The 24722-nt window shown below is 46.0% G+C and overlaps 3 protein-coding genes across 3 annotated transcripts; 2 read left to right on the top strand and 1 right to left on the bottom strand.

The window, feature by feature from the left end:
- Positions 1–6682: 6682 nt before the first annotated feature.
- LOC137807416 (uncharacterized) lies at positions 6683–8874 on the top strand. The gene is made up of 2 exons (XM_068608054.1): positions 6683–6831; positions 7698–8874. Exons 1-2 carry the CDS (start codon positions 6683–6685, stop codon positions 8872–8874), a joined length of 1326 nt encoding a protein of 441 aa, XP_068464155.1.
- A 4316-nt stretch (positions 8875–13190) lies between these two features.
- LOC137807402 (uncharacterized) lies at positions 13191–14657 on the bottom strand. The gene has a single exon (XM_068608035.1). The coding sequence runs from the start codon at positions 14655–14657 to the stop codon at positions 13191–13193; it is 1467 nt and encodes a 488-aa protein (XP_068464136.1).
- Positions 14658–19462: 4805 nt separating this feature from the next.
- LOC137807394 (uncharacterized) lies at positions 19463–20179 on the top strand. Its single transcript, XM_068608022.1, has one exon. It carries the CDS (start codon positions 19463–19465, stop codon positions 20177–20179), a length of 717 nt encoding a protein of 238 aa, XP_068464123.1.
- The last annotated feature ends 4543 nt before the right edge of the window (positions 20180–24722 follow it).

The raw sequence follows: 24722 nt of genomic DNA, 5'->3' as shown, positions 1-24722 counted from the left end.
ATAAAGCAAAGTGATTATACAGATTATGTAAAGAACTGCACCAAATGCCAAGAACAAAGGAATATACTATATTCCAAGTCTGAGGAGTTACATCACATTTCCTCATCCTAGCCATTCGCCATGTCCCACATAGGACCTTTCTTGCCTGAAAAAGGACAGCTCAAATCTGTGTTGGTTATTTTCTACTTCAAAAATGGATTGAATTCGAGCCCTTAGCTACCATGTCGATCAAATATGTCAAGAATTTCATATGGAAAAGCATCATATGCTAATATGGAATTCCCGACACGATCATCACTGATTATGGACGATAAATCACATGTCGAGGACTCATCAGTTTTTATGGAGGACTTGACATAAAACATGTAGCTAGCTCAGTTGAACATCCTCAAAATAAAATTGCTAACAAAGTCATTATAAATGAACTCAAACACATTTATGAGTCGTCAAGGGAAAGTGGATCAAAGAACTGCTAGAGGTTTATGGGCATATAAATGCACACCCTTGTCGACAACGCTCGAGACTCCATACAACCTCACTTATGGCACTGATGCAATGATTCCAAATGAAATTGGTGAGCCCTCACTAAGAAAACAACTATTCGACTTAAGCATGAATAATGAAAGTCTCACCATGAACTTGGATTGGCTAAACAAATTCAAAGACAAAGCTCATATAAGAGATGAGGCCTACAAGATTGGAGCCTCCAGAAGATACAACTCCAAAGTAAAACCAAGAAAGTTTTACCAAGTAGATCTCGTTTGGAGAATGAGGAGCAAAGCAAGGAAGATAAAAGGTAAGTTATTAGCAAACTAGGAAGGACCATTTTGAATCCAGGGCAAAGTGAAAAACAAAGCCTATTGACTCAAGTACCTCTACGTCGACCCTATCCCAAGAACTTGGAACGCAACACACTTGAAGTTTTATTTCAGTTAACTTATATTTAAACTTAGCTTCTAAATGATGTTCTACATGCACTCTTTCCTCACTCAACCTTTTTTTCCCTAAGGAAAGTTTTTTGTCGAGAAAGTTTTAACAAGACACTTAGTAAAATTATTTGAATTGCCGTAAACATTTCGGCCAAGGATGTTTCAACGTGGCCTAAACCGACAACCAAGGCGACTTCCTTCTAACCAAAGGTCAGTTAATATTAACGCCCTTAAAAATTTGCACGTTTCCCCTGAGAAGCAAGGGGCAAGACTTGTCCCAACATCATATGACAATGGTCGAGATCACTTTTGCGACGACTTAGAGGGCTTGTCCCTCCTCTTATATTTCTTCTTGTCGGCAAAAGGAGGAAACAGGTCGACAACCGAACCCATTGAAGGAATGACAACCGCACCCATTGAAGGAATGACAACCGTAACCGAGGTGGCAAGACCCTCCTTTGAAGCCTTGTCACCGAATTTTCCACATTGTTGCCGAAGTTGTTTTAGGACTTGCTTGAAATCAGGAGCGATGTGAGCCATAACACCTAGAAAACACAAACATTTGGCAAAGTTAACATCGACCGTAACCAAATAAATCAAGACTATACATACTAGTAAAATCCAACCATTGTCGGGAGAAAGATACATGGTGAGGATTTGTTAGGTGGGTAACTTCAATTTTGCCCCATCATAAAAAAGTGACAACCTAGAGGCTCCATTGGGTCTATAAAAAATCTCCCCTTGAATTTTGTATACGAGGACGTATAGGATGTTAGAAGACACGTTTCCTGATTGGCCAACAAGTGACAACTAATCAATCGGAATCAGTTGGCCAGACACTATAATAATAAAGACAGACTTGGGATAAGGGCTTTAGTTTAAACAACTCACACAACAAGCGAAAAACTTGTAGTAAAGTCCATGAATTTGGATGTAACTAGGTAGAAGCAACATTTAAGACCCATAGGAGACCCATTGTGAACTCATCAAAAGGAAAACGAACATGAAGATCCGTGAAGAGACATGTGTACATATAAAATAACTCGTATACAATCTCTTTTTGACCATGACATGCATTGTCAACTACACTGTACTGCTCCAAAAAAATTATGCCCACCTTTGCATCCTTCTTAAGCATCAACACACTAGCTGCAAAAACCCTATCATAGACGACCATCGATACTTAGAAAATTTCTCGGTCACACGTATATCTACCTAGTCATAACCCAATGGATGTAGAAGATCACTCTCGCCTGCTCCACAACCAGATTTGTTGCTCCACCAAGAACATCAGCCTAACATGTCTCAGATCCATAAGCAAAACTGACACTCACTATTGAAACAAAAGGCTCATCAAAATCTCCCGATAAGTACCCACCCGAAGAGGTCGACGCATTCGAAGAAGAATACACCACTAACCTGGGAAAAAACAAACTCTCTGCGCAAAGTCACTACTCGGATGAATGGTAAAGCATGGGTGGTCTCAACACAAATCCACCCTTATTTTTAGAATATGGAAAGCAAGGTAACCTAAAAGACACATCATTTCCCAACCATCAAATCTATCCACATCCAATGGACACAGTTGTTTTGAACACAAATCACAAGGGATGTCGCTTCAAGTCCACAACCAACCCGTACTAAGAACCTTTCAAACTCTACGAGGAAACCCCTTAAGCTTGGGGAGCTAGGGGGAGAGACCTAGTTGAGACGATCTCAACACACACCAAGGAACACACAAAGAATTTTTCTTGTAAAAAGGACTCTAAAAAAAGGCTTTTTGAGCCTGGGGGACTAGATACACAACCAAGATAATCTTGATAGTCGAAAAGATTTCATAACGATCTCAGAAATGCTGCAGAACATATCTCGTGAACTGATACAATAATTGATTAAGAACGAGATTAATTCCTAATTAAAACGTACTTGGTGTGAGACTAAATGTTAATCATCCATTCGTACTAATCCAAGTCCATTGGAGCAGAGGCCCAACATAGCTTATAAATAGGTCGACAACTAATTTTTTAATAGCATTTCTCACTCAACTATCAAGAGGTCACAACACCTTTTACAAATATACACTCCTACTCAGTACCGAAGAAGACCATGAACATATAGCGAAGAAGACTATCTTGGAAGGAACATGAACTAATAGGAAAGTAAGGAGAAGTTCTTAGTTCATAGAAAAGAACATGGTTAAGCACCTGAACTTAATGGAACTGAAGTTGAACCCACTTTAGGGGTACCCTTTGAGTCTTTAAGGGACCCTTTGAGGTTTATTTGCTTGAACTGTTCTAAAATCAGTGAATCCCTTTGGGACGTGGACGATGAAGTCTTTGGTTCTTCAATATGAATGTTTATGGAGGAGGAAGTTGAGAATGTGATGCTACTTTGAAATAAAGAAGTGGGTGGTGTTGATTTCGCTAATGCCATGTTTGGATTTGGGAGTGGAAAATTGAGGGTGTGAGAGTGTGGAAGTGTGAAGATTTGAGAAGAAAATGTGAAAAAAAAATATTTTGTTTGGATTGGGGTATGTTAGAATGGAGTGAAGAAAATGTGAAGAAAATATCCTCCAACTTTTGGTTCTCATCAACAAATGCATTTATATATTTTTTATTTTTTATAAAATTTTAATTTTCTTATATGGGCTGACTTGCATGTCCGCAAGTATCCTTTATGTGGGGCGGACCAAGTGATTCAGTCTATGTTACGTAAGCGGGATGAGCCAATACGGGGTGGGTGAGTTCGCATTGCCACCTCTAAAAGAGATATAAATAATGAAAAATGGTTAAAAGAATAATAAAAACAACAATATCAAATGAGATTAAAAATAAAAAATAAATTATTAATGATAATTTTCTTAGGAACATAGTAATGAATCTCTTGTGACAAGTTAGGAAAATGCATCCAAATTCTATTTTGCTTGTCATAATTGCAAATCACGAATCATGTTCTTTGTAATTGGTTTGCGTGATTTTTGTGTGTGTAGATAAACAGTACAAAGTTACTTGTTTATATTTTATCAGAAAGAACTTGTCAAAGTTATTTTTCCTTAAACCAAACAGTGGATCATCTTTCGAACATCAAAAAGTGTTTTTATTTCAACAAACTTATACGCGTCTACCGTGAACAAGCTTAATGTGTCGCTTATATTCTAATTTTGTTACTCTTTGTTGTTTTAGTAACCTGGTGTGCATACCACATTATGTCAAGTATCATAGAATGTAAATTTTGGTTCAATAAAAAATTTGTTTAACTAAAGAAACAAAGGTGATGTCGAAACCTTTTGTAAATTGAAGATTCAAGCTCGTTGCACGTATGTTTCAAAGTGAATGATTGCTTCAATTTTGATGTTAGGGTTTTGGAAGGGCTTGGTTGTGTTATTGTCATTGTATTGATAAAATATGTATGATTAACAAAATTTATATGATTTGTTGTGAGGAAGCAATTGGTATAACCATTTTCAATTAAAAGTCTTTTGCAATCACTTCGATGGTCTAAATTGTAAGTACAATTTTGGTCATTTCTATTGTATATCAACATGTGATAATGAGTTGGTCTCGACGATGCTCTGAGATTAATCTCAAGCTTGCATGACCAAACGTCCTGCGTCATACCTCAATTATTTTCCTATAAAAGACTTTTCCTAGAATGATACTAAGTAAGAGATTTTAATTTGATAGGTCACAAAGATCTATTTTGTACAAATTACCTCATATCTTGAGATAAAATTAGTGTTTGATCATTTTTTACTACACATGTCTTTATTAAATAAAGAAGTATATTAACTATCACATAATTAGTTATGTACATTAAAATATATTTTAGACCTATCTTCCCAATACCTATAATCTTTCTCTTTTGGTTTTTGCCCAATGTCACACTTTTTCCTTTTTTTTAGGTTTAAAGGGTAGACTTTTACCTATCATGTTGCGCAAGCACCCCTTTCCAAGTACCATAACAAGGACTTTCTCCATCCTGTTAAGAACATCAACAACATGAATTATGTCTTTCTAAGGTACCCAAATTGACTTTGATTTTTTTATTGTTATTTGTGAAAAGCTTAGACATATTTTTTGTGGAATGTGCTTGTGAGATGCATGTGATTTATCCCTTTCTTCTTCAAAGCCTAATCCCTTTCTTCATAGGGTTTTCCAAAGAATCCTATTAATAGATTTAGTCTTTTGTTCCCCTCCTCTCTTAAGTTTATAACTTTTCTTAAAGTCTCATTATAAGTTTTCACAAGAGAAATTTTTGAGTTCAACTTTTTACCTTAGACTAAAGATATTAAGCTACTTTTCCAAAAAAAATTAATTTTCTCTTTATTTGTAATAAGCTTGAGATAAGAGAGGAGAAAGAAAGAAGTTTCATGCTTATATTATAGAATGAAGATAAGAAAAATATATCTCTTCTTTAATGTTACCCGATGATATGTTAGATGAGGTTGCTATTTGATCTTGCCGGTGACCTGTCCTTTGAAGGCTCCGCAACGTCTAACTCCACCTTCCGTAAGTCAGCGAACAAAACCACCAAAGAATAGTTCACTCTGTGATCTCTGTAAGGACCGTGTTCTCTGCGAATTCTCTCTCTTCTCTCTGTGCGAAAACTAGCCACTTATCTGTATCAAAAGTGTACCTAGAAATGAACATGGAACCCCCTTATATACCTTGACACACCCCTAAGTTCTCGCGTACGAAGTAACTTAGCGTGTTTCATATGTTGGGTGTCTCGGGCAACCTCAATGTAGGTACCAGGTGCGACTTGGATCAGCGCGCATACCAGGTATTCCCTGTCGCGTGAACGATCACCCCTTCTGCCCACGCACGCCACGACCGCCAGCTTCCTCAGACCGCTCTTGTGCACGGTACCGAAGGGCGTATGGCTTCTCTGACTCCCGACGCCATGCCACACAAGGCTCGACTGCAGCGCTCTCACCGAGAATTCCCTCTCGTTCCCAGCATAACTGCGAGTGACATTACGACCGATCAGCCTCGTGGCTCACCTGGTCGATGATCGTGCATTCCCTCTGATCACCGACCTCCGCCTGATCGCTCTCTTCAAGATGTATCAGCTTCACTGGCCCACGTGTCCCACTAAGAACGGCCCACGTGGACATTGGTCGCTGACGTCACCCTAAAATGTGACCGACCGGATCACAAGCCCCCCAGTCTCGAGCTGCGTACTCGTTCTTAGCGAAGAGACTAAGTGCTCGTTCTCGGTGGTCACGTGGCAAGTGACGCCACATCATGTGCCACATCACATATTGCGCTTTAAGTGACGTTACGCTCTCCTTACTTAATCTTGTGACACGTGTGTGCATCAACGGCTAGCGTGAAACGTCGTTTGCATTTCCCTTATTCAAAACTTACGCGCCTCCACTGTTCCATTATCTTCTCCAACACGCTTCTCTGCAACTCTCGAACCCTCCCACTGCGATTCATCTTCTCCATTCCCAGGGTACCAGGAACCGTTCGCGATCACAAAAAGGTACCCCCTTTCTTCCTCTATGGCATATTTAAATAGCTTTTACCGATTGCATTGCTCAAAAACTGCGTTGTGCATACATCATGGGTCGTTTTTCCCTTTCCCGCACTGTACCAAAGCTTCTTCTGGTTTTTCTGCGTTTCACTTCTTCTTCCCCTTCGTCGTTTTCATTCCTCTACCTCCTTCGAACCATAGCGTTTGCTCCCTTCTTCTTCCTCTTGTTTTTACTGATTCCTTACCTTTCCCCTTCTCCATTGTAGTTACAGACAATGGCTCGCACCAAAACTACCGCGCGTCTTGCCTCGTCTTCGGGTGCACAGCCTTCCGCCAGTGCACCTTCATCGCTTTCCACGAGTGCCACTCCCTCGGCGGACACACAGCCCCAGGCGACGCTCGTTCCAGAGGACTACGCGCAAGCGTATAAGTGGGCTCCCCTCCACCTACTCGCCGAAACGTCCAGCCAACTCCCAACCGATCATCTCGCCACCCTGCTGAAGGGTGCTGATGACGAGCCTTCACGTGCCGTCGATAGAGAAGACGACCGGAACCTGGGCGTGCGCATTCCCCCCCCAGGCATGCCTATCTGCGTAGATGATAGGGCCACCAATGGGGTGCCCTTCACATTCATCTACTCGGCGATCTTTAAGAGGCTGCGCCTCCGCCTACCCTTCACCTTCTTTGTGAAGGAGCTCCTTAATGCGCTAAACGTTGCTCCTTGCCAACTTCATCCGAACGCTTGGGGCTTCATCCGAGCGTTCGAAATCCTGTGCAACCATTTCGGGCACCCTCCATCATCCGACGTTTTCCTCTACTTCTTCGAGGCCAAGAACCCAGGTGATAGGTCGTGGGTTAGCCTAAACGGTGTGACAGGGAGGGTGATCCTGGGTCTGTACCAGCAGTCTTTCAAGGACTGGAAAGGTAGGTTGTACATGATCACTTCCAACCGACGCAGCCCCTCCCTTCTCGAGGGCTTTCCCTCTACTGGGTTCCTAAGGTGGAGTTTAGGAAGCCCAGAGGCTTGGAGACCATGGCGCCATACGAGCGCGAGCTGTGTGGCCTCCTCTCTGGCTTGGGCGCCAAATTTGGTTCGTCCACCATAATCAAGCATGAGTTCGACGCTGAAAAGCTCGAAGGATACATCGGTTTGTTTCCTCTTTTCCTCATCTACCTGCCCCTCATGCACATACTTGCTAACTGCTTTTCTGTGCTTTGAATTGTTTCTTTGAATTTGGTATGCTAACCCTTCACCACGTTGAACTGATGCAGACATGACTTCTGACAAAGAGAGGCGGCAAAGGCTGCTTGCCCTAGCCAGGAGCCGACAGGCTGCTGGAGCCCCTATCGAAGTGGAGGCGACCGCCGAGCCCCTTCGCGCTTCCCCATCTCGGTCGCGCCAGCTGAAGGGCGTGAAACTAGGGGTGACAAGAAGAGGAGACGGTTGGTGAAGGCCCCTACTACCGTCATAACCGTTGAGGAGGAGAGCTCCGGGTCCCTTTTAGTCCAACGGAAAAGGAAAGGAACCGAGGGCCCTGAGGGCGATGCCAGCCCGCTCCCTCAGGCTCATGCATCCCCCGAGCGCCCACCGTCACCAGCCCCCCTTTCCTCCCCACCCCCAGCAAAGTCACCCCCACCTACCCAAGCAGCTGTGAGTGGGATCGTGCGTTCAGAGGAGACTCCTCACCCTCTGCCATCACCGCGCCCCCAAGACTCCGCCACCACCACTGAGGGTGGTGGAGAGAGCTCCTTCCGAGTGACGGGCCCCAGCACCGAGGGACTTCCCAAGGTTCTCCGCCTGACCAAGCAGCTGCTGCAAAACCAAGAGCTGATCAAGTGGAGCTCCAGTGAGTTGGACCTTCATCTGGCCCGTCAGATGGTGCTTTCGCTGGAATTCTCCACGCAGCATCGCCGCCTCGAGAAGCTAGAGGGTAGGGTGAAGGAACTGCTTGGCCAACAGGAGTCGCTGCAAAGTGACTATGAGGCTTTGCAAGACACCAACAGCATGCTGAAAAAGATGTTGGAGGAGACCCAAATGGCGCGCGTCCAACAAATACAAGAAACTATCAAAACTGAGATGCTGATGGGGGACGCCGTTGCCACTCTTGACTCCCAGCTGATGGAGACGACAGGTAAGGCCATCCAACTCGAGGCTGAGACCACTTACATGCGTCAACAAAACGCAAACCTGACCGAGGCCCTCGCCACGAGCGATCAGAAACTCAAAGATGCCGAGTCAACCATTGCCACCTTGACCACTAAGAAGGCTGCGCTCGAGGCCGACAGAGCTGGGTTTGAATCTGAGAAGGCCAAACTAGGGGAGGAGGCGGCCGATACCTTCACTGAAGGCTTTGACTTTGCTATCGAGCAACTCAAGTGCGCCTTCCCGGAGGTAGATCGCTCCCAACTATCCATAAATTGTCCGCCCTTGATTGCCCTTAATGTGGCCCTTATTATTTGCTTATAAACACTTGTGTAAACTCCGACTGTGTATGCTGAATTTTCTTTTCCTGCCATTGCTTGTTTGATTGTGTACTTCTTCGCTTTTATTCCTTGTTTTGCGCGATTAACTTTTTAACATAAACGAGCTCGATACCAAACCTTAACTGCGTTCGAACCCCTTTTACCTCTAACTTCGATCACACGAGTGACCTTTGATGACTTGATCTGACGTAACCCGATGACCGATCAGGTTTGAACCCTTGCAACCACCTCCTTATCGGTCATCGTGCCTCCGTCCCATTTCTTTCTAGGTTGTTCTGTCGCTCTAGCGCTAAATGCATAGAGGACTCTAACACCAATCGATGTAAGATGATGCCTTGATATCGGGGGGAAGAGTGTTTCGCAACAACCCCTCTTGCCTGCCCCAAGGTCATCGAACTTTGGCACTTCGGGCCGTACCTCTACCTTCTCACTCTTGGGGTGAGAAAGGGTTTAACTAAGAGCTCTACCGTGCCAATATTGATGCTATGCCACCTGGGTAAGGGTGTTTCTCGAAATCCTTCCCTTCCCTTCTTGGGCTTACTAGCACCCCTGGCATTTCGAACCTTAGCCGCCTGGACTCACGCCTGGGGTGAGGAGGACTTTAAACCGGTTGCCACACTCGCGCCTGGGGCGAGGGAGGCCTAACCGACCACCAGCACTCGCGCCTGGGGCAAGGGGGGAAATTTTAACTTTGAACTATGCAAACTCTTATACTGATAACTTCTTTTTTATTTGGTGGCCTCATTAAAACCCTCTCTTGGAAAAAAGAGTGCCCCCTGAACTGTTCAAATTGTTTATACTAGTGTGGGAGCGCAACTACTTTACAATTTCAGCTAAAATAGAGCTTCAGGTGCGTGGCGTTCCATGTCATGGGGATCGCCCCTCCATCCAAGGCCTCCAGCCGATAAGCGCCATTCTCCAGCGTCTCCACCACTCTGAACGGGCCGGTCCACTTGGGGGACAACTTATTTCCTATCTCGTGCTGATGTGCTTTCCTCATTACCAGATTTCCTTCCTGGAACTGCCTCAGCCTCACCTTGGAATTGTGCCTTCGTTCCACCCTTCTCCTTACAGCTTCAGCACTGACCCTGGCTTCTTCTCGCACTTCGTCCAAGAGGTCTAAGTTCACCTTTCTTTCCTCATTGGACTTCTCAGCCACGAAGCCCAGAAATCTTGGTGAGTTTTCTTGTATCTCCACGGGAATCATAGCGTCTGACCCATAGACCAAACTGAAGGGTGTCTCATGGGTGTTAGATTTCGGAGTGGTGTGGTAGGCCCATACGATCCGGGGAACTTCTTCCGCCCACGTTCCTTTGGCCTTTTCCAACCTTCTCTTCCGCACTCGGTTGGCCGATTCCACCTGCCCGTTTGTTTGAGGATGTTCTACCGAGGCGAACACCTGCAGTATTCCCACCTCCTCGCATAGGCTCCTCAGCTGGTGACTTGTAAACTGGGTGCCATTGTCAGAGACCAGGCGCTTGGGCACCCCAAAACGACACACAACGTTTTTCCACACAAACTGTTGAACCTTGTGAGCGGTGATCTGCGCTACCGGCTCTACCTCTACCCACTTCGTGAAATATTCGATGGCAACGATCAGAAACTTCATCTGCCTGATCGCCAGGGGAAAAGTCCCCAAGGTGTCGATTCCCCACGTGTGGAACGGCCATGGGCTGTGAATCGACCTCAGCTCTTCGGGAGGCGCCTTGTGCCAATCTGCATGTTGCTGGCATTGCTTACATCGCTGGGCGTAACCCACGCAATCTTCCCTCAGCGTTGGCCAATAATACCCTGCACGAAGGACTCTACCTGCCAGGGCGCGACCACCGACGTGGCTCCCACATATTCCCTCGTGGAGCTCCGACACAAGCCTCGTGCACTGCTCTCCGTGCACACACACTAACACCGGATGGGTGAACCGAAATCTGAAGAGATCCCCATCGATGAGGGTGAATTTGCTCGAGCTCTTCTTTATCCTTTTTGCCTCTGCCGGCTCCGGCGGAAGCACCCCATCTGCCAAGTACTGCTGGTATGGTGTTATCCACGTGTCAACCCTTCCAGCGGCGTCAACTTCCATCACCTCATTGGATGCCATCGGTCGCGCCCTCACCCTCGGTGCTCTTAAGGTTTCTTGAGTGAGGGACCGATGACTGATCGCTATACGCTCCCTTGATTTGCACACTTGCAACACCTGGTTGTCTGTTACGAACGCGCGAGGCACCTTTAACGTCTCCTGGATGACGGTCCTCTGCCTTCCCCCCTTGCCTGAGCTGGCTAGCTTGGCGAGCAAGTCAGCTCTGGCATTTTGTTCTCTCGGCATGTGAATCAACTCAAACGCCGTAAAGGACGCCTCCAGGGTGCGCACGTCCTCGAGGTACGCAGCCATCTGCGGGTCTTTGGCCTGGAACTCTCCCGTCACCTACCCAGTGACCAAAAGGGAATCAGTTTTGGCCATTAACCTTCTCGCACCCATCTCCCTTGCGAGCAACATCCCGGCAATCAGGGCCTCGTACTCCGCCTGGTTGTTGCTGGCTTTGAAGGCGAAACGCAGGGACTGCTCAATCAGCACCCCGTTCGGGCCTTCCAGAATGACCCCGCGCCACTCCCCTGCTGGTTTGAGGATCCGTCCACCGATAAGACCCATTGGAAGACCGATCCCTCTGGCAATGCAGCGCCCGATGACAATTCAACGACGAAGCCCGCAAACACCTGCCCCTTGATCGGTCCTCGGGGTTCGTATCGGATGTCAAACTCGGATAATTCTACAGCCCACTTCACCATCCTTCCCGCCACATCGGGCTTTTTCAGCACCTTCTGGATTGGCAGATCAGTCATCACCACCACTGTGAAGCTGTGGAAGTAGTGACGCAGCCTTCTCGCCGAGAACACCACTGCCAGGGCTGCCTTCTCCAGAGCCTGGTACCTTACCTCAGGGCCTTGCAGCACCTTGCTCACAAAATAAATAGGTCTTTGGACCTGGTCCTGCTCCTGGACCAGAACTGAACTGACCGCTCTCTCCGTTACAGCAAAGTACAAACGGAGAGGGGTGCCCATCTGTGGCTTGCACAGCACCGGCGGGCTTGCCAGATACGCTTTCAGCTTAACGAACGCCTCCTCACACTCCTCGGTCCAAACGAACCTGCTGTTCCGCTTGAGACACTGGAAGTAAGGATGGCCCTTTTCCCCTCCAGCGGACATGAATCGCGACAATGCCGCCAGTCGGCCGGTGAGTTGTTGCACCTCTTTCACCGACGCTGGGCTCCTCATTGCCATGATCGCCGCACACTTCTCGGGATTCGCCTCAATCCCTCGCTCTGTTAAGAGGAAACCCAGAAATTTTCCTGCTTCCACACCGAAAATACATTTCTCCGGGTTGAGCTTCAAACCGTATTTGGCGATCGTTGCGAAAAGCTCCTCCAGATCAGCGACATGCTGCTCCTTCCCTCACGAGGTGACCACCATGTCGTCAACATAAGCCTGCACATTCCGACCCAGCATCGGCGAGAGGACCCTATCCATCAATCTCTGATAGGTTGCCCCCGCATTCTTCAACCCGAACGGCATTACCTTGTAACAGTAACAGGACTGCTCGGTCATGAACGCGGTCTTGCACTCGTCCATCGGGTGCATCCTGATCTAGTTGTAACTTGAGAAAGCATCCAAGAAACTCATAAGCTGACACCCTGACGCATTATCCACCAGGGCGTCGATGCTAGGTAGGGGATAAGAGTCTTTGGGGCATGCTTTGTTGAGGTCAGTGAAATCCACGCACATCCTCCATTTGCCGCTTGATTTCTTCACTAGCACCACATTGGCCAGCCATTCTGGGTACTGGATTTCTCTAATATGTCCCGCAGCCAAGAGTTTGTGGGTTTCGTCGTGGATCACCTGTCTCTTTTCCTCATTGAACTTCCTCCTCCTTTGGCGCATCGGCCGGACCTGAGGGTCCATCGCAAGGCGGTGGCATAGAAAGTCCGGGTCAATACCCGGCATGTCCGAGGCTGACCATGCAAACGCACCCAAGTTCTTCTCGATCACCCCAGAGATCTGCCGTCGCGTGCCCTCGTCGAGCGGTCCTCCCAGCTTGAACCTTTTCCCCGTGATTTTCGTCTCCACCCACCCCTCGATCGGGTGGGGCCTTCTTTCGCTGGCGATGACCGCCCTCGCAATCCTAGACTCGCGAGCCACGACCTCTCTCGCTCCGTCAGCTTCATCCTGGGCACTTCCCGTGCCCCCGAGCCCTGCTTCCTCCATCTCCACATCACCGCTCGTGCCTCTCACCAACGTCGCGACTTTAGTTCATCCTTCGTCCGACCTTGGTGGCGGCGTCGTGGTAACATGGCACACGCCTCTCCGCTGCTTGAGACTGTTTTCGTAGCAGCGACGAGCTTCTTTTTGGTCTGATTTTATGGTAATGACTACCCCTTCCATCGAAGGGATCTTCAGCTTCATATGCCTCGTTGAGGGTACAGCCCCCAATCTGTTGAGTGTTGGTCTTCCTAACAGTATGTTGTAGGCGGACGGGGCATTGACCACCAAATATTTGATCTTCTCGGTGCGGGCTGTGGCACCATCCGTGAATGTGGTCCTCAGCTCCACATAGCCCCGCACCTCTACCTGGTCCCCTGCGAAACCATACAAACATTCCGGGTATGGCTTCAGATGGTCAGGGGACAACTGTAGCTTGCTGAAAGTTGGCCAGAACATCACGTCTGCCGAGCTTGCCTGGTCCACGAGGACCCTGTGCACCTTCCTCCCTGTCGTGACGAGGGAAATGACTATTGGGTCGTTGTCGTGAGGCACAACGTCCCGGAGATCGGCTTTGGTAAAGACGATGTCAACGTCGGGGGAGTGATCCTCCTCCGCCGAGTCGACTACCATCACCGACCGCGCGTACTTCTTTCTCTGAGAGGCCGTGCATCCTCCCCCAGAGAATCCTCCCGAGATCGTGTGCACTTCACCGTGCACCGGTACCTCGTGCTGTGGGTCCCCCGTTGGGGCCTCCGATGCCTGATCACCTTGTGGCTCCCGCAAGTAATCGTTTAGAAAACCGCTTTTCACCAACTCCGCGAGTTGGTGTCCCAACGCCAAACACGTGCGGAGGGGATGGCCATAAGCTTTATGAAACTCACACCATACGTCTTTCTTTCGTCGCAGCACCCTGTCAGTCTTCTCTGGTGCTCGCAGCCTTGCGGCTATGGCTGGAATGGCAATCAGTTCCGCCAGCACCACCACGAAATCAAACCTGGGGGGCGCATTGCTCTCCCTTGTGCGCCCTCCATTCTGGTCCCTTCGAGGCTCATAAGGGCGAGGTTTTCCCTGAGCCCTCTTTCCCTCCTTGGCCTCATGCACCCTCATTGGCTGCTGAGTCCTGCTGGGTCCTGCGCGCGACTTATTAGGGATCGCGCTTTCCCGTTTCTCAAAAACTGCTGTTTCTGTCGTGATGTGCGCCACAACACGACGCCTAACCTCCGCGAGCGTGCTGGGGCGATTCCTGATCAGGGATTCACTAAAGGGCCCCGCAAGAATCCCTTTCTTGAACGCATGTACCAGCATGTCCTCGTCCTTGCTGGGTAGCCTTACCACCTGAGCTCCAAAACGGCAAAGGTAGTCCCAGAGGGACTCACCTTGGTTCTGGCGTACGTCAAAGAGATCGTACGACACCACAGGGGGTGCCCGGTTGACAATATACTGCTCCATGAACAGCTTCGAGAATTGTTGAAACGAAGTGATGTGACCCTCCGGCAAGCTTACGAACCACTCCATCGCAATCCCGCTGAGGGTGCTCATGAATAGTTTGCAGTATACGGCGTCCGAGCCTCCAGAGAGCATCATCTGGGTATGAAACGCCGTCAGGTGCGCCTCAGGGGTCCTCCACCCCTGTAAAAGAGGCCTTCACCCCCACCAAGCCTGGTGGTACCACTGCACCCATGATCTCAGACGAAAATGGCATTGGGAAGGTCTTGGGGGGAGATGGTGGCGGCGCCACCCCTTCCTCCGCCATCCCTTCCCTCTGCGCCCGTAAAGACTTGCGCAGCTCCTCATTAACCCGGTTCAAATCTTCATTCCGGCCTTGTGATGCAGCCAAGTCCGCTTGCATCCTTTCTTGCGCCATTCTTGACGCCGCCATGTCATCTTGTAGCCCTTGCATCATCTCCAAGACTTGCGCCATTGTTACAGCCCCTTCCTCAGCTGATGGCGCAGGTGAAGATTGCCTTGTCTTCCTCATTCTTTCAGCAAAGAGTCTCAAAAACGAAAGAAAACTAACAGCACAGTGGATGAGATCACAAATTCACACGGCCCCACGGTGGGCGCCAAATGATCTTGCCGGTGACCTGTCCTTTGAAGGCTCCGCAACGTCTAACTCCACCTTCCGTAAGTCAGCGAACAAAACCACCAAAGAGTAGTTCACTCTGTGATCTCTGTAACGACCGTGTTCTCTGCGAATTCTCTCTCTTCTCTCTGTGCGAAAACTAGCCACTTATCTGTATCAAAAGTGTACCTAGAAATGAACATGGAACCCCCTTATATACCTTGACACACCCCTAAGTTCTCGCGTACGAAGTAACTTAGCGTGTTTCATATGTTGGGTGTCTCGGGCAACCTCAATGTAGGTACCAGGTGCGACTTGGATCAGCGCGCATACCAGGTATTCCCTGTCGCGTGAACGATCACCCCTTCTGCCCACGCACGCCACGACCGCCAGCTTCCTCAGACCGCTCTTGTGCACGGTACCGAAGGGCCTATGGCTTCTCTGACTCCCGACGCCATGCCACACAAGGCTCGGCTGCAGCGCTCTCACCGAGAATTCCCTTTCGTTCCCAGCATAACTGCATGTGACATTACGACCGATCAGCCTCGTGGCTCACCTGGTCGATGATCGTGCATTCCCTCTGATCACCGACCTCCGCCTGATCGCTCTCTTCAAGATGTATCAGCTTCACTGGCCCACGTGTCCCACTAAGAACGGCCCACGTGGACATCGGTCGCTGACGTCACCCTAAAATGTGACCAACCAGATCACTATTGTTGACTAAAGTGGGTGGATTTGATGTGCTCAAAGCTCAACCATAAAGACTACAAAGCTATGCATGTGTGTGTTTAGGTAGATTTTGTTGTATCTTATTTACCATGCTTCAAGACATCTCCAAGAAAACATTTTAAACCTGTTTGGAAAAATTGTTTTGGCAATCTTTATTACTTATAAAAAAGTGTTTTCTGAACATTTTAAAAGTGATGAATTTCTTGAGAAAATATATTGCAAACGTAAATTCTTAAGTGGTGTGTCTTGAGAAGCAAAGCAGTAGTTATCTAAGGATGTTTTGTAATAATTATTCCTAAAAATTCGGTCACTATAAAGTTGACACGATTAAGACATTAGAATTAAAAGCTTAAGATTTGACCCAATTATTTTGAATTTTAAGACATACAAGTTCTAATTTGATTAATTAAAAATTGGATGTTTAAGGTTGTAAAAGGTTGGTCCTGAAGATTTGAGCATAAAAAATTTGCAAAATAATAAATTATAAATTAATAAATAAGATCATTGAAATAAATTAGATGATATAAATATAAATAATTAAGAACAGTGTGTAATTGAAGATCACATAACATAATTATAAATTAATATATAAGATCAATGTGTAATTTAAGATGAATTAAATACACAAATATAAATAAATAAAAAATATATTACTAAAGATTGCATAAGATAATTATAAATTAAGAAACACGACCGTTGTGTAAAATTAATTAACATAAATATAAATAGTACCAATGTGTAACTGAATATTAAATTAAATGATATAAATATAACAGAAATATAATTCAAAATAAATAAAAAACTAATAAAATACAGATAAATTTATTAAGTTTATTGTAAAATTAGTTTAACCTCATTCCTCTCTTACCTTTATGATTGGAGTAATTTTTTTTACTCTCACCTTCTTTTTCACCCATCTATTTATATGCTAAATTTTATTTTATTTTAGGTCAGGATTATATTCATTAAATGTAATCTTATCACTTCTTATCTTGTATTTTTTTATTCTTTCTTAGTTCTTATATTAGAAGGTTCCTTTAAATAATTTTTTTTATTATTAATATTTCTTTAATAATTGACTATTTTTTATAATTCATGTTGTATTATTATTTTTGTATCATTTTTTTCTTCTTATTTATTTATTTATTTTATTATTTTTATTTTTATTTTACTTAATCACAATGTTTTCTTAAAAGTTACTTAATTTGTTTTCCAATATTCAAACTTTATCGAGATAAAATACAATATATTTTTAAAATATAAATTTAATCATAGGAGTTAAATCATAAGGTTTTCTAACTCTTATTTTTTAAGTGAGGATCAAATAAATTTTAAAAGCAGAGATGTTACACCCTCTTTGGCAAATACGACTAAAGAAGTCACTCTTGACTATCCGTACTTAATATGACTTTTATACTAAGAACTACAAGTATTATTTACCACCAATTTTGGCTAGAGATAAACAAGAGTGAAACATAAGAATTAACTATTGCAAAAAGATATCTAGTAAAGACTTCCTTACGAGTGTGTTGCTTCACAAAGTTAAAAGTATGACAATGTTTTTCTCTCCCATTAATACAAACACCAAGGCACAAAATGTTAAGCCATAAATAACTAGATGCAAATCTACATGTTTGCCAACAAGTTATCTAAGATTTTGATGATAACAAATTATATGAAATTTTCTTATATATATCTAACAAGTTTGTCAAGTATGAGTCAATTTAAGTTACTTCAACTAAAAAACAAACATAGTTTATTATTTTCTTAAACATCTTATGAAAAAGTATTTGACGATCAAAGACTATATGACTTGTAAAAGAAGAGTTATAAGTCTTATGAAGAAGCGATAAACCCATTAAAAGTTAGATAACAATGATCTCGGTAGACGAATCCAATGGAACATTTGACGTTTGAGAAATTTTTTTATACATTTGAAATAACAATGTCACATACTGAAAAGAAGATCTTAAAGCATATAAAGCCTACTCCGTGAGCTATGTATGCTTATTTTAGTGTGATTAGAATGATCAACATACTTATTCAAATAAAGTGTCATTTTCCACAACAAAATGAGTATTATAGTGAAGTGACAACCTCAAGTCAAACATCAATGCAAAATAAAAATTGACACCAAGAACAATGCATAATCAATGGATCACAACATATATATTAGTGATGCCTATAAATAGAAGCTTGTCATGCACATGAAAAATTGACAATGAATGAATGAAAAATGATCCCACGTGTATATGCTTACATTCTTTCATTCTTTTACAACTATCGTCTTCGAGACGACTTGTAACAAGAGTGCTTATATTGTATATCCTTCACATGTATGAAGTTATTCTATAGACAAAGAGTGTTTGTAATATCCACTTATTTGAGTGTGAAATTTTGTAAAAAATAATTTATCGTTGTATAGCTTGAAGAGACTTTGTGTACTTAGCTTGGAGGGATCTGTATGCTTGTATTTAAACTCGATGATAGTTTAGCTAATAACTTGGAGAGACTTTATATACTCGAGTAACCCATAAGTGGAAAGAAGAATACTTATAAACAATTATTTGTTTAGTGGAATTATTTGCAAGTTGTATTGGAGAACAGTAAATAGCTCGAGTTAAAGGTAAATCGGTAGTAAAAAAGTGTTCATTGTCTCTTTTTTACTTGTACATTGTTCCTCTTTGTTATCAATAAAACATTTTACGAAGATTTTTGTGAACTCTTTTGGAAAATAATTAGGCAACCCCCTTCAAGCATCTAATAGGACGAATTGAGAAAATCTAAAGAGACAACCTTTTAGCTTTTTTAAGCCCTACATTTATAGAGATAACTTTTTTTTTCAGTTGGTATCAAATCTAATCTCTTAAGATTAGTTCTTTGCAAGACAAGAGAAAACGATCCTAACAACTATGGAAAATGAAGGATAATTCATAAGCAAACCTCCCTAAGTTTTTTAATTACTAGAATCAATGTATGAATGTGTTCTTCAAATCATATCATATAGATATGATGAATGTAGTTGAGAATGGAAATTACATGCAAGTATATGGAGAAAATGAGCTTATTCCAAAGGGGTTGTGGACAAACAACCAGAAACAAAGACATTTTCTAAACTCAAAAGCAAGAAACTTTTTAATGTGTGCACTATCAGAGGATGAATACTCAAAGATACATGTTTTCAAAGGTAAGTTGGAAAACCATCTGTAAACCAAGAGAGGAAGGAGGGTTGGGTATAAGAGACATCCATAAGTTCAATGTTGCGCTATTAGCCAAGTGGAGATGGCGTTGTATATCGAGCGAGCAAGGGAAGTGGAAGGAGTGCTTGGATTCTAAGTACGGGTTAGAGAGTGATGCTGCCCAAGTACCAGTCAAACTCCAATCCTAGTGGTGGAAGGACTTAAGAAAGGCCTGTGGGGAGGGAGGAGGTAATGGATGGTTTCATGAAGTGCTGAGGTGGAAGATAGGGAGTGGTGATCAAGTAAGGTTTTGGGAGGATACTTGGGAAGGAAACGCCAATCTTAAATCGATGTTCCCTAGATTGTACACCTTGTCGTTGAACCAAGGCCACAGGGTGGAGGAGGTAGGAAGGTGGGATGATTCGGAATGGAAGTGGTCTCTAAGGTGGAGGCGAGACCGTTTTGAATGGGAAATCCCGATGGAGCTGGAGCTTGGTATGCAATTATCTAGGGCCATCGTCTCTAAGGACGAAAGGGATGTCCAAGTATGGTCTTGTGAGGAATCTGGATGCTTCACAGTGAGTTCAGCGTATGATTACCTTGTCAAGCTTGGTAGGGGACCACAATATGACGCTTTTATGTACTTATGGAAGACAAAGGCGTTCCCGAATGTCCTGATCACAGCGTGGAGAGTATTGCTTGGTAGACTACCCACTAGGGAGAGTTTGGTTAGGAAAGGGGTGCTCTTGAACACAACTATGTGTCCTCTGTGTCAGAGAACGGAGGAATCGTGCCAGCATCTGTTCTTGGAATGCAAAACTGCAGTACAAATCTGGAACATGTGTTTCAGATGGGCCGACGTTTTGTATGTCCAACATAACCAGCTTATGACCCACTTTGAGAGTTTCCACCTGGCTCAATGCAGTAATAAACAAAATTTGATCTGGAAAGGTGTGTGGGCTGCTATTGTAAGGTGCTTATGGGAGCATAGAAACTTTGTTGTGTTCAATCAAGGCGTAGCAGATGCGGAAGAAGTCCTTCATAATGCCCAACTCAAGTCTTGGTGATCCTGCCGCTAACTTTCGCGTGGAGGGAATGTTTCGTTGCTTCCCTTGCCTCGTCTATGCAACTGTGCAATCTACAAGAACGCTCTTGGAACCGTCTCCGGGAACTTCGAACGCACCCTGCAAAAAACACAGACGGCGCCGCTGGCGGCCGTTTGCACTCCGACGCTCAAGTTAGGTCACAGAACCACCAGAAAAACAATGAGAAAACTAGTAAAATGTGTGTGTTCCAAAAGAATCTCCCTCTCAGTCTCACTCTGATTCTCTCTTATACTTCTCTCTGCATCTGTGCCTAACAGAATTCTGTTATGCTTTTCTGCAGAGACATACCTCCGGAATCAGTGAAACATGCGCGTCTGTGCGTGTCTGAGCTTGTCTGTACCTTTAGCGACACGGAGTGCAGCTTTATTTGGGCCGCGCCCCTCTCAGACAGTGACACGTGGAGGCATGCAACTCACATCTAACCGTGCACGTGCCACCCCCTGAAGGGCTCTAGCGCATCTCTTTGTGCGCCTAAGTTATTCCCTTGCGGAGTAACTTAGCGCGTTTCTTCCATCTGGGTGAAATCGCACATTGCCAAGAGAACGCCAGGTGTGGCTGGACTAGGCACACTCACCAAGCATTGCTCCCTGCATACACGATTTCCCCTTCACGATGCCGTGCACGTAATGGGTTGAGAGAGTAACCAGTCACTGACCGGTTTACTGACTCCCTCAGGCCACTCTCGTGCACGACTGTACCGACGAGGAGCTCTTCTTTCTCTGAGGTATGATCATGCGAGGTCCATGCGTAACGCTCTCGCTGGGAATCTCAGTCCCAGTTTAACTGCGTGTAACACGAAACCCCGATGACCATGCACCCGATGACTGATCGGTGCTCTATTGCTTCTCACGTTCTCCCCCGAGTGTTTATCTTGGAACTGATCTATCGGTGGCCACTCGGTTACTGACCACCGATCTCCACACCGGGGGATCTCCTCCATGATTACTCTGCCACCTGATCCACGTGTCCCCCGTTTATCTTGGAACTGATCTGTCGGTGGCCACTCGGTCACTGACCACCGATCTCCACACTGGGGGATCTCCTCCATGATTACTCTGCCACCAGATCCGCGTGTCCCCCAGTGAGTGGTCCATGTGGTCATCTGCTGCTGACGTCATCGACTACCGATGGCCAATCGGATCACAAGCCCCCTAGTCTCGAGCTGTGAACTCGTTCTCGGCGAAGAGACTAAGTGGTCGCGCTCTCGGTCCACGTGGCATGTGGGGCCGCATCACGTGCCACCTCACGTGTTGCCCTTTAACGTTACAACTTCCTTTCTTAATCTTGCGACACGTGGCCGCATCAACGGCCAGCGTGGAGTGTCGCTAGCGCTTCTCTCATTCAAATAGGCGCGCGTTTTCACTGTTTCATCATCTTCTTCAACACTCTCAGACTCACTTCGAATTCTCTCTCTGCGCACCGATCTTTCCTCAAGCTTTCTGCTTCCAAACCTTTCGCGATCACTCAAAGGTATGGTTTTTCTTCTTCCTTGGTCTATTTTGGCTCTTTTCACCGATTGCATTCGTCCCTCTCATTATCATGCATTCATCTTCTCTGTTTTTCCTCTTCTCGACCTACGTTAGGGTTTTCGCGTCCCTCACTCTGCTTTCTGCCTCTCCTTCTTCCTCTTTTTCGCCGAACCATTCATCATTTCTTCTTCTTCCATTCCTCTGGCCCTTCATTTTTCTCCATTGCAGTTATCTCGCAATGGCTTGCTTAAATCAAACCACTCGAATCGTCGCCTCGTCTTCTGGTGCACAGCCTTCAGCAAGTGCACCGACGCCGCCACCACCCGATGCAACCTCCTACCATGACAACGCCAGGGTCTACAACTGGGCTCCCTTGGCGTTGTTGGCCGAAACCTCCACCCTACTACCGCAGGGTCACCTCCAATCCCTTCTGAGCAACGACCCAGATGAGCCTTCTTGCGCCGTCGACAGGGAAAACGATTTCAACATCCGCATACGCATTCCCCCTCGAGGGATGCCCATCTGCGCGGATGAGAGGGCCACCAATGGGGTGCCCTTCACCTTCGTCTACTCCGCCATTTTCAAGAGGTTGAAGCTGCGCCTGCCCTTGACCTTCTTTGAGAAGGAGCTGATGATGGAGCTAAATGTCGCTCCCTGCCAACTCCATCTGAACGCCCGGGCCTTCATACGGGCGTTCGAGATCCTCTGCAATTATTTCGGGCATAACGCCTCAGTAGACGTATTCTTATACTTCTTCGAGGCGAAGAACCCCGGGGATAGGTCCTGGGTCAGCCTGAACGGGGTTGCTGGACGGGTGCTCTTGGGCCTATATCAGCAATCCTTCAAAGATTGGAAGGGCAGGTTCTATATGATATCTGCTACCCCACAAAGTCCAACATTGCTCGAGGGGTTTCCCCTTTACTGGGTTCCTGGGGTAGAGTTCAAGAAACCCCGTGGCCTCGAAGTCATGGCCCCCTACGAGCGCGAACTGTGCGGGCTGTTCCTGGGGGCAAAGTACAACTCAGCTCTCCTCATCAAACACGAGTTTGATGTGTTGGCTCTGAAGAAGTACATAGGTAGGCTCTTCTTCTTTCACCTCGTAGGATACTTGCACATTCCCATGCATACTTGCATACATTTTGACCCACTTGCATAATTACGCCATTTGACTCTTCTTTTTTCCTTCGATGTAGACATGACTTCAGGGAAGGAAAGGAGGAAGGCATTGTTGGAGCTTGCCCGAACCAGGGGAGCCAAGGGGACTGGTTCTTCCTCCTCCACCACCGACCCATCGCAGCTCCTCCTCTCTCGGTCGCGCCAGCTGAAGGCCCCGATCCAGTGAGGAAAAGAAGAAGGCTAGCGAAGGCCTTTCCTTCATCTGCCGCAGCTGCTGCTGCCCCTACCCCCTCAACCGAAGAGGAGAGTTCTGGCTCTCCTCTTGTACACCGCAAGAGGAAACTTCCAGAGGTTGGGGGGGCTTCATCCCTTCAGCCTAGGAAGATTGAAGTGGTGGAGATAGAGGAAGGTTCAGCCTCGCCTCTTTCTGCTCAACCTGCCCCAGCGCCAACATCCTTCCCCTCTCCCCAACAACTACCATCTCCAGCTCCTCGACCACAATCTCCAGCTCCACTTCCATCTCCTCCCCCAGCAGGCCAAGCTCTTGGTCAATCCATTCCACCTGCTGGGTGCGATTCTGCTCACTCGGGGGATCCCCCGGGGGTTCTCGCATCGCCACCACTGCCACCAACCTCCACTGCTACTGCTGAAGGTGGTGGGGGCAGCTCGCGACCAAGCGGCTTTTGGAGCTAGCAATGAGAATTTCAGCCGAGTCATTGCTTTGGTCCGATAGCTCATTCGCAGCCGGGAGCTTATCAAATGGAACGGAGAGGAGGTGGACATGCACCTGGCTAAGCAGATAGTGCTTTCCCTGGAGTTTTCCACCCAGCACCGCAAGCAACTAATCCTGGAGAAGAGGATCAAGGAGCTTGAGCATGACAAGGAGTCACTGCAAAGTGACTTTGAGGCTGCCCAAGGGTCCGTAGATCTGATGAGGGGTATGGTGGAAAAAGCCAGGGGAGAGTACCTAGCGCAGGTCCAAGAGACCATCAAGACTGAGATCTTGATAGGGCAAGCCGTCAACTCCCTGGACTGCGAGGTGGTGCAACTGCGGAGCAAGGTGATCCACCTGGAGGCCGAGACCTCCTCCCTACGCCAACTGAACTCACAACTAGTGGGGGAGCTCGAGTCTACCAGGGAATTGGCCGCTACTGGGAGAAGAAGCTTGAGGAGGTGGTGAGCAAGCTGTCTGAGGCAAAGGGCCAATTGGAAGAAGCTGCCTCTTCCATTGTTGCCCTTACCACCGAGAAAAATGCTGCGGAGGCCTCAAAGCAAAAATTAGAAGCTGAGAACGCCGACCTTATGAGCGTGGGTGCTGAAGCCCTTGCTGACGGATTCGAGCTGGCGCTCGAGCAGATCCAATGCGTTCTCCCGGATTTGGACCTCTCACAGTTCAGCATTTATCATGAGGTGGTGGATGGAAAGCTCATTCCTCCTCCTTGAGCTCTTTTTATTTTTTTGTAAATTTATACTTCTGCACAACTTTTTGTACTTGGAATTTGTATAAAACTGGGTGTGAATACATACTCGTTTCAGCTATAAGCTTCTTCTCTTGTACTTTCTTGAGCTTCATCTTTCTTTATGCACACGACTAACTGTTAGCTAGCTTAGGTTTAGCGTGATCTTGTACTCTTTGATCTTGGCCTCTACTTGATCACGACTAGCTACTCCCTTAGCTTTGTATTTAACAGTTCTTATGCATAGCTTTGTACCGGATGACTGACTAGGCGTAGTCTGTCTGCCTCAGCTTGTTGTGTAAGAATTTGTTTGGAAAAGTTTCCTCCGACAAGGCAAGACTGATCAGTCATCGTTCTTCAAGCAGCGTACCCACCAACAACTCATCAGTCATCGTTCTTCGGGCAGCGTACCCACCGACAACTCATCAGTCATCGTTCTTTGTACTTCACTTTGCTTCTCTG

This window comes from Phaseolus vulgaris, chromosome 11 (assembly GCF_000499845.2).
Source record: "Phaseolus vulgaris cultivar G19833 chromosome 11, P. vulgaris v2.0, whole genome shotgun sequence".
Lineage (NCBI taxonomy): Eukaryota > Viridiplantae > Streptophyta > Magnoliopsida > Fabales > Fabaceae > Phaseolus > Phaseolus vulgaris.
Note: the sequence above shows the minus strand (reverse complement) of the source record. Positions and strands in the feature narration are given on the sequence as shown.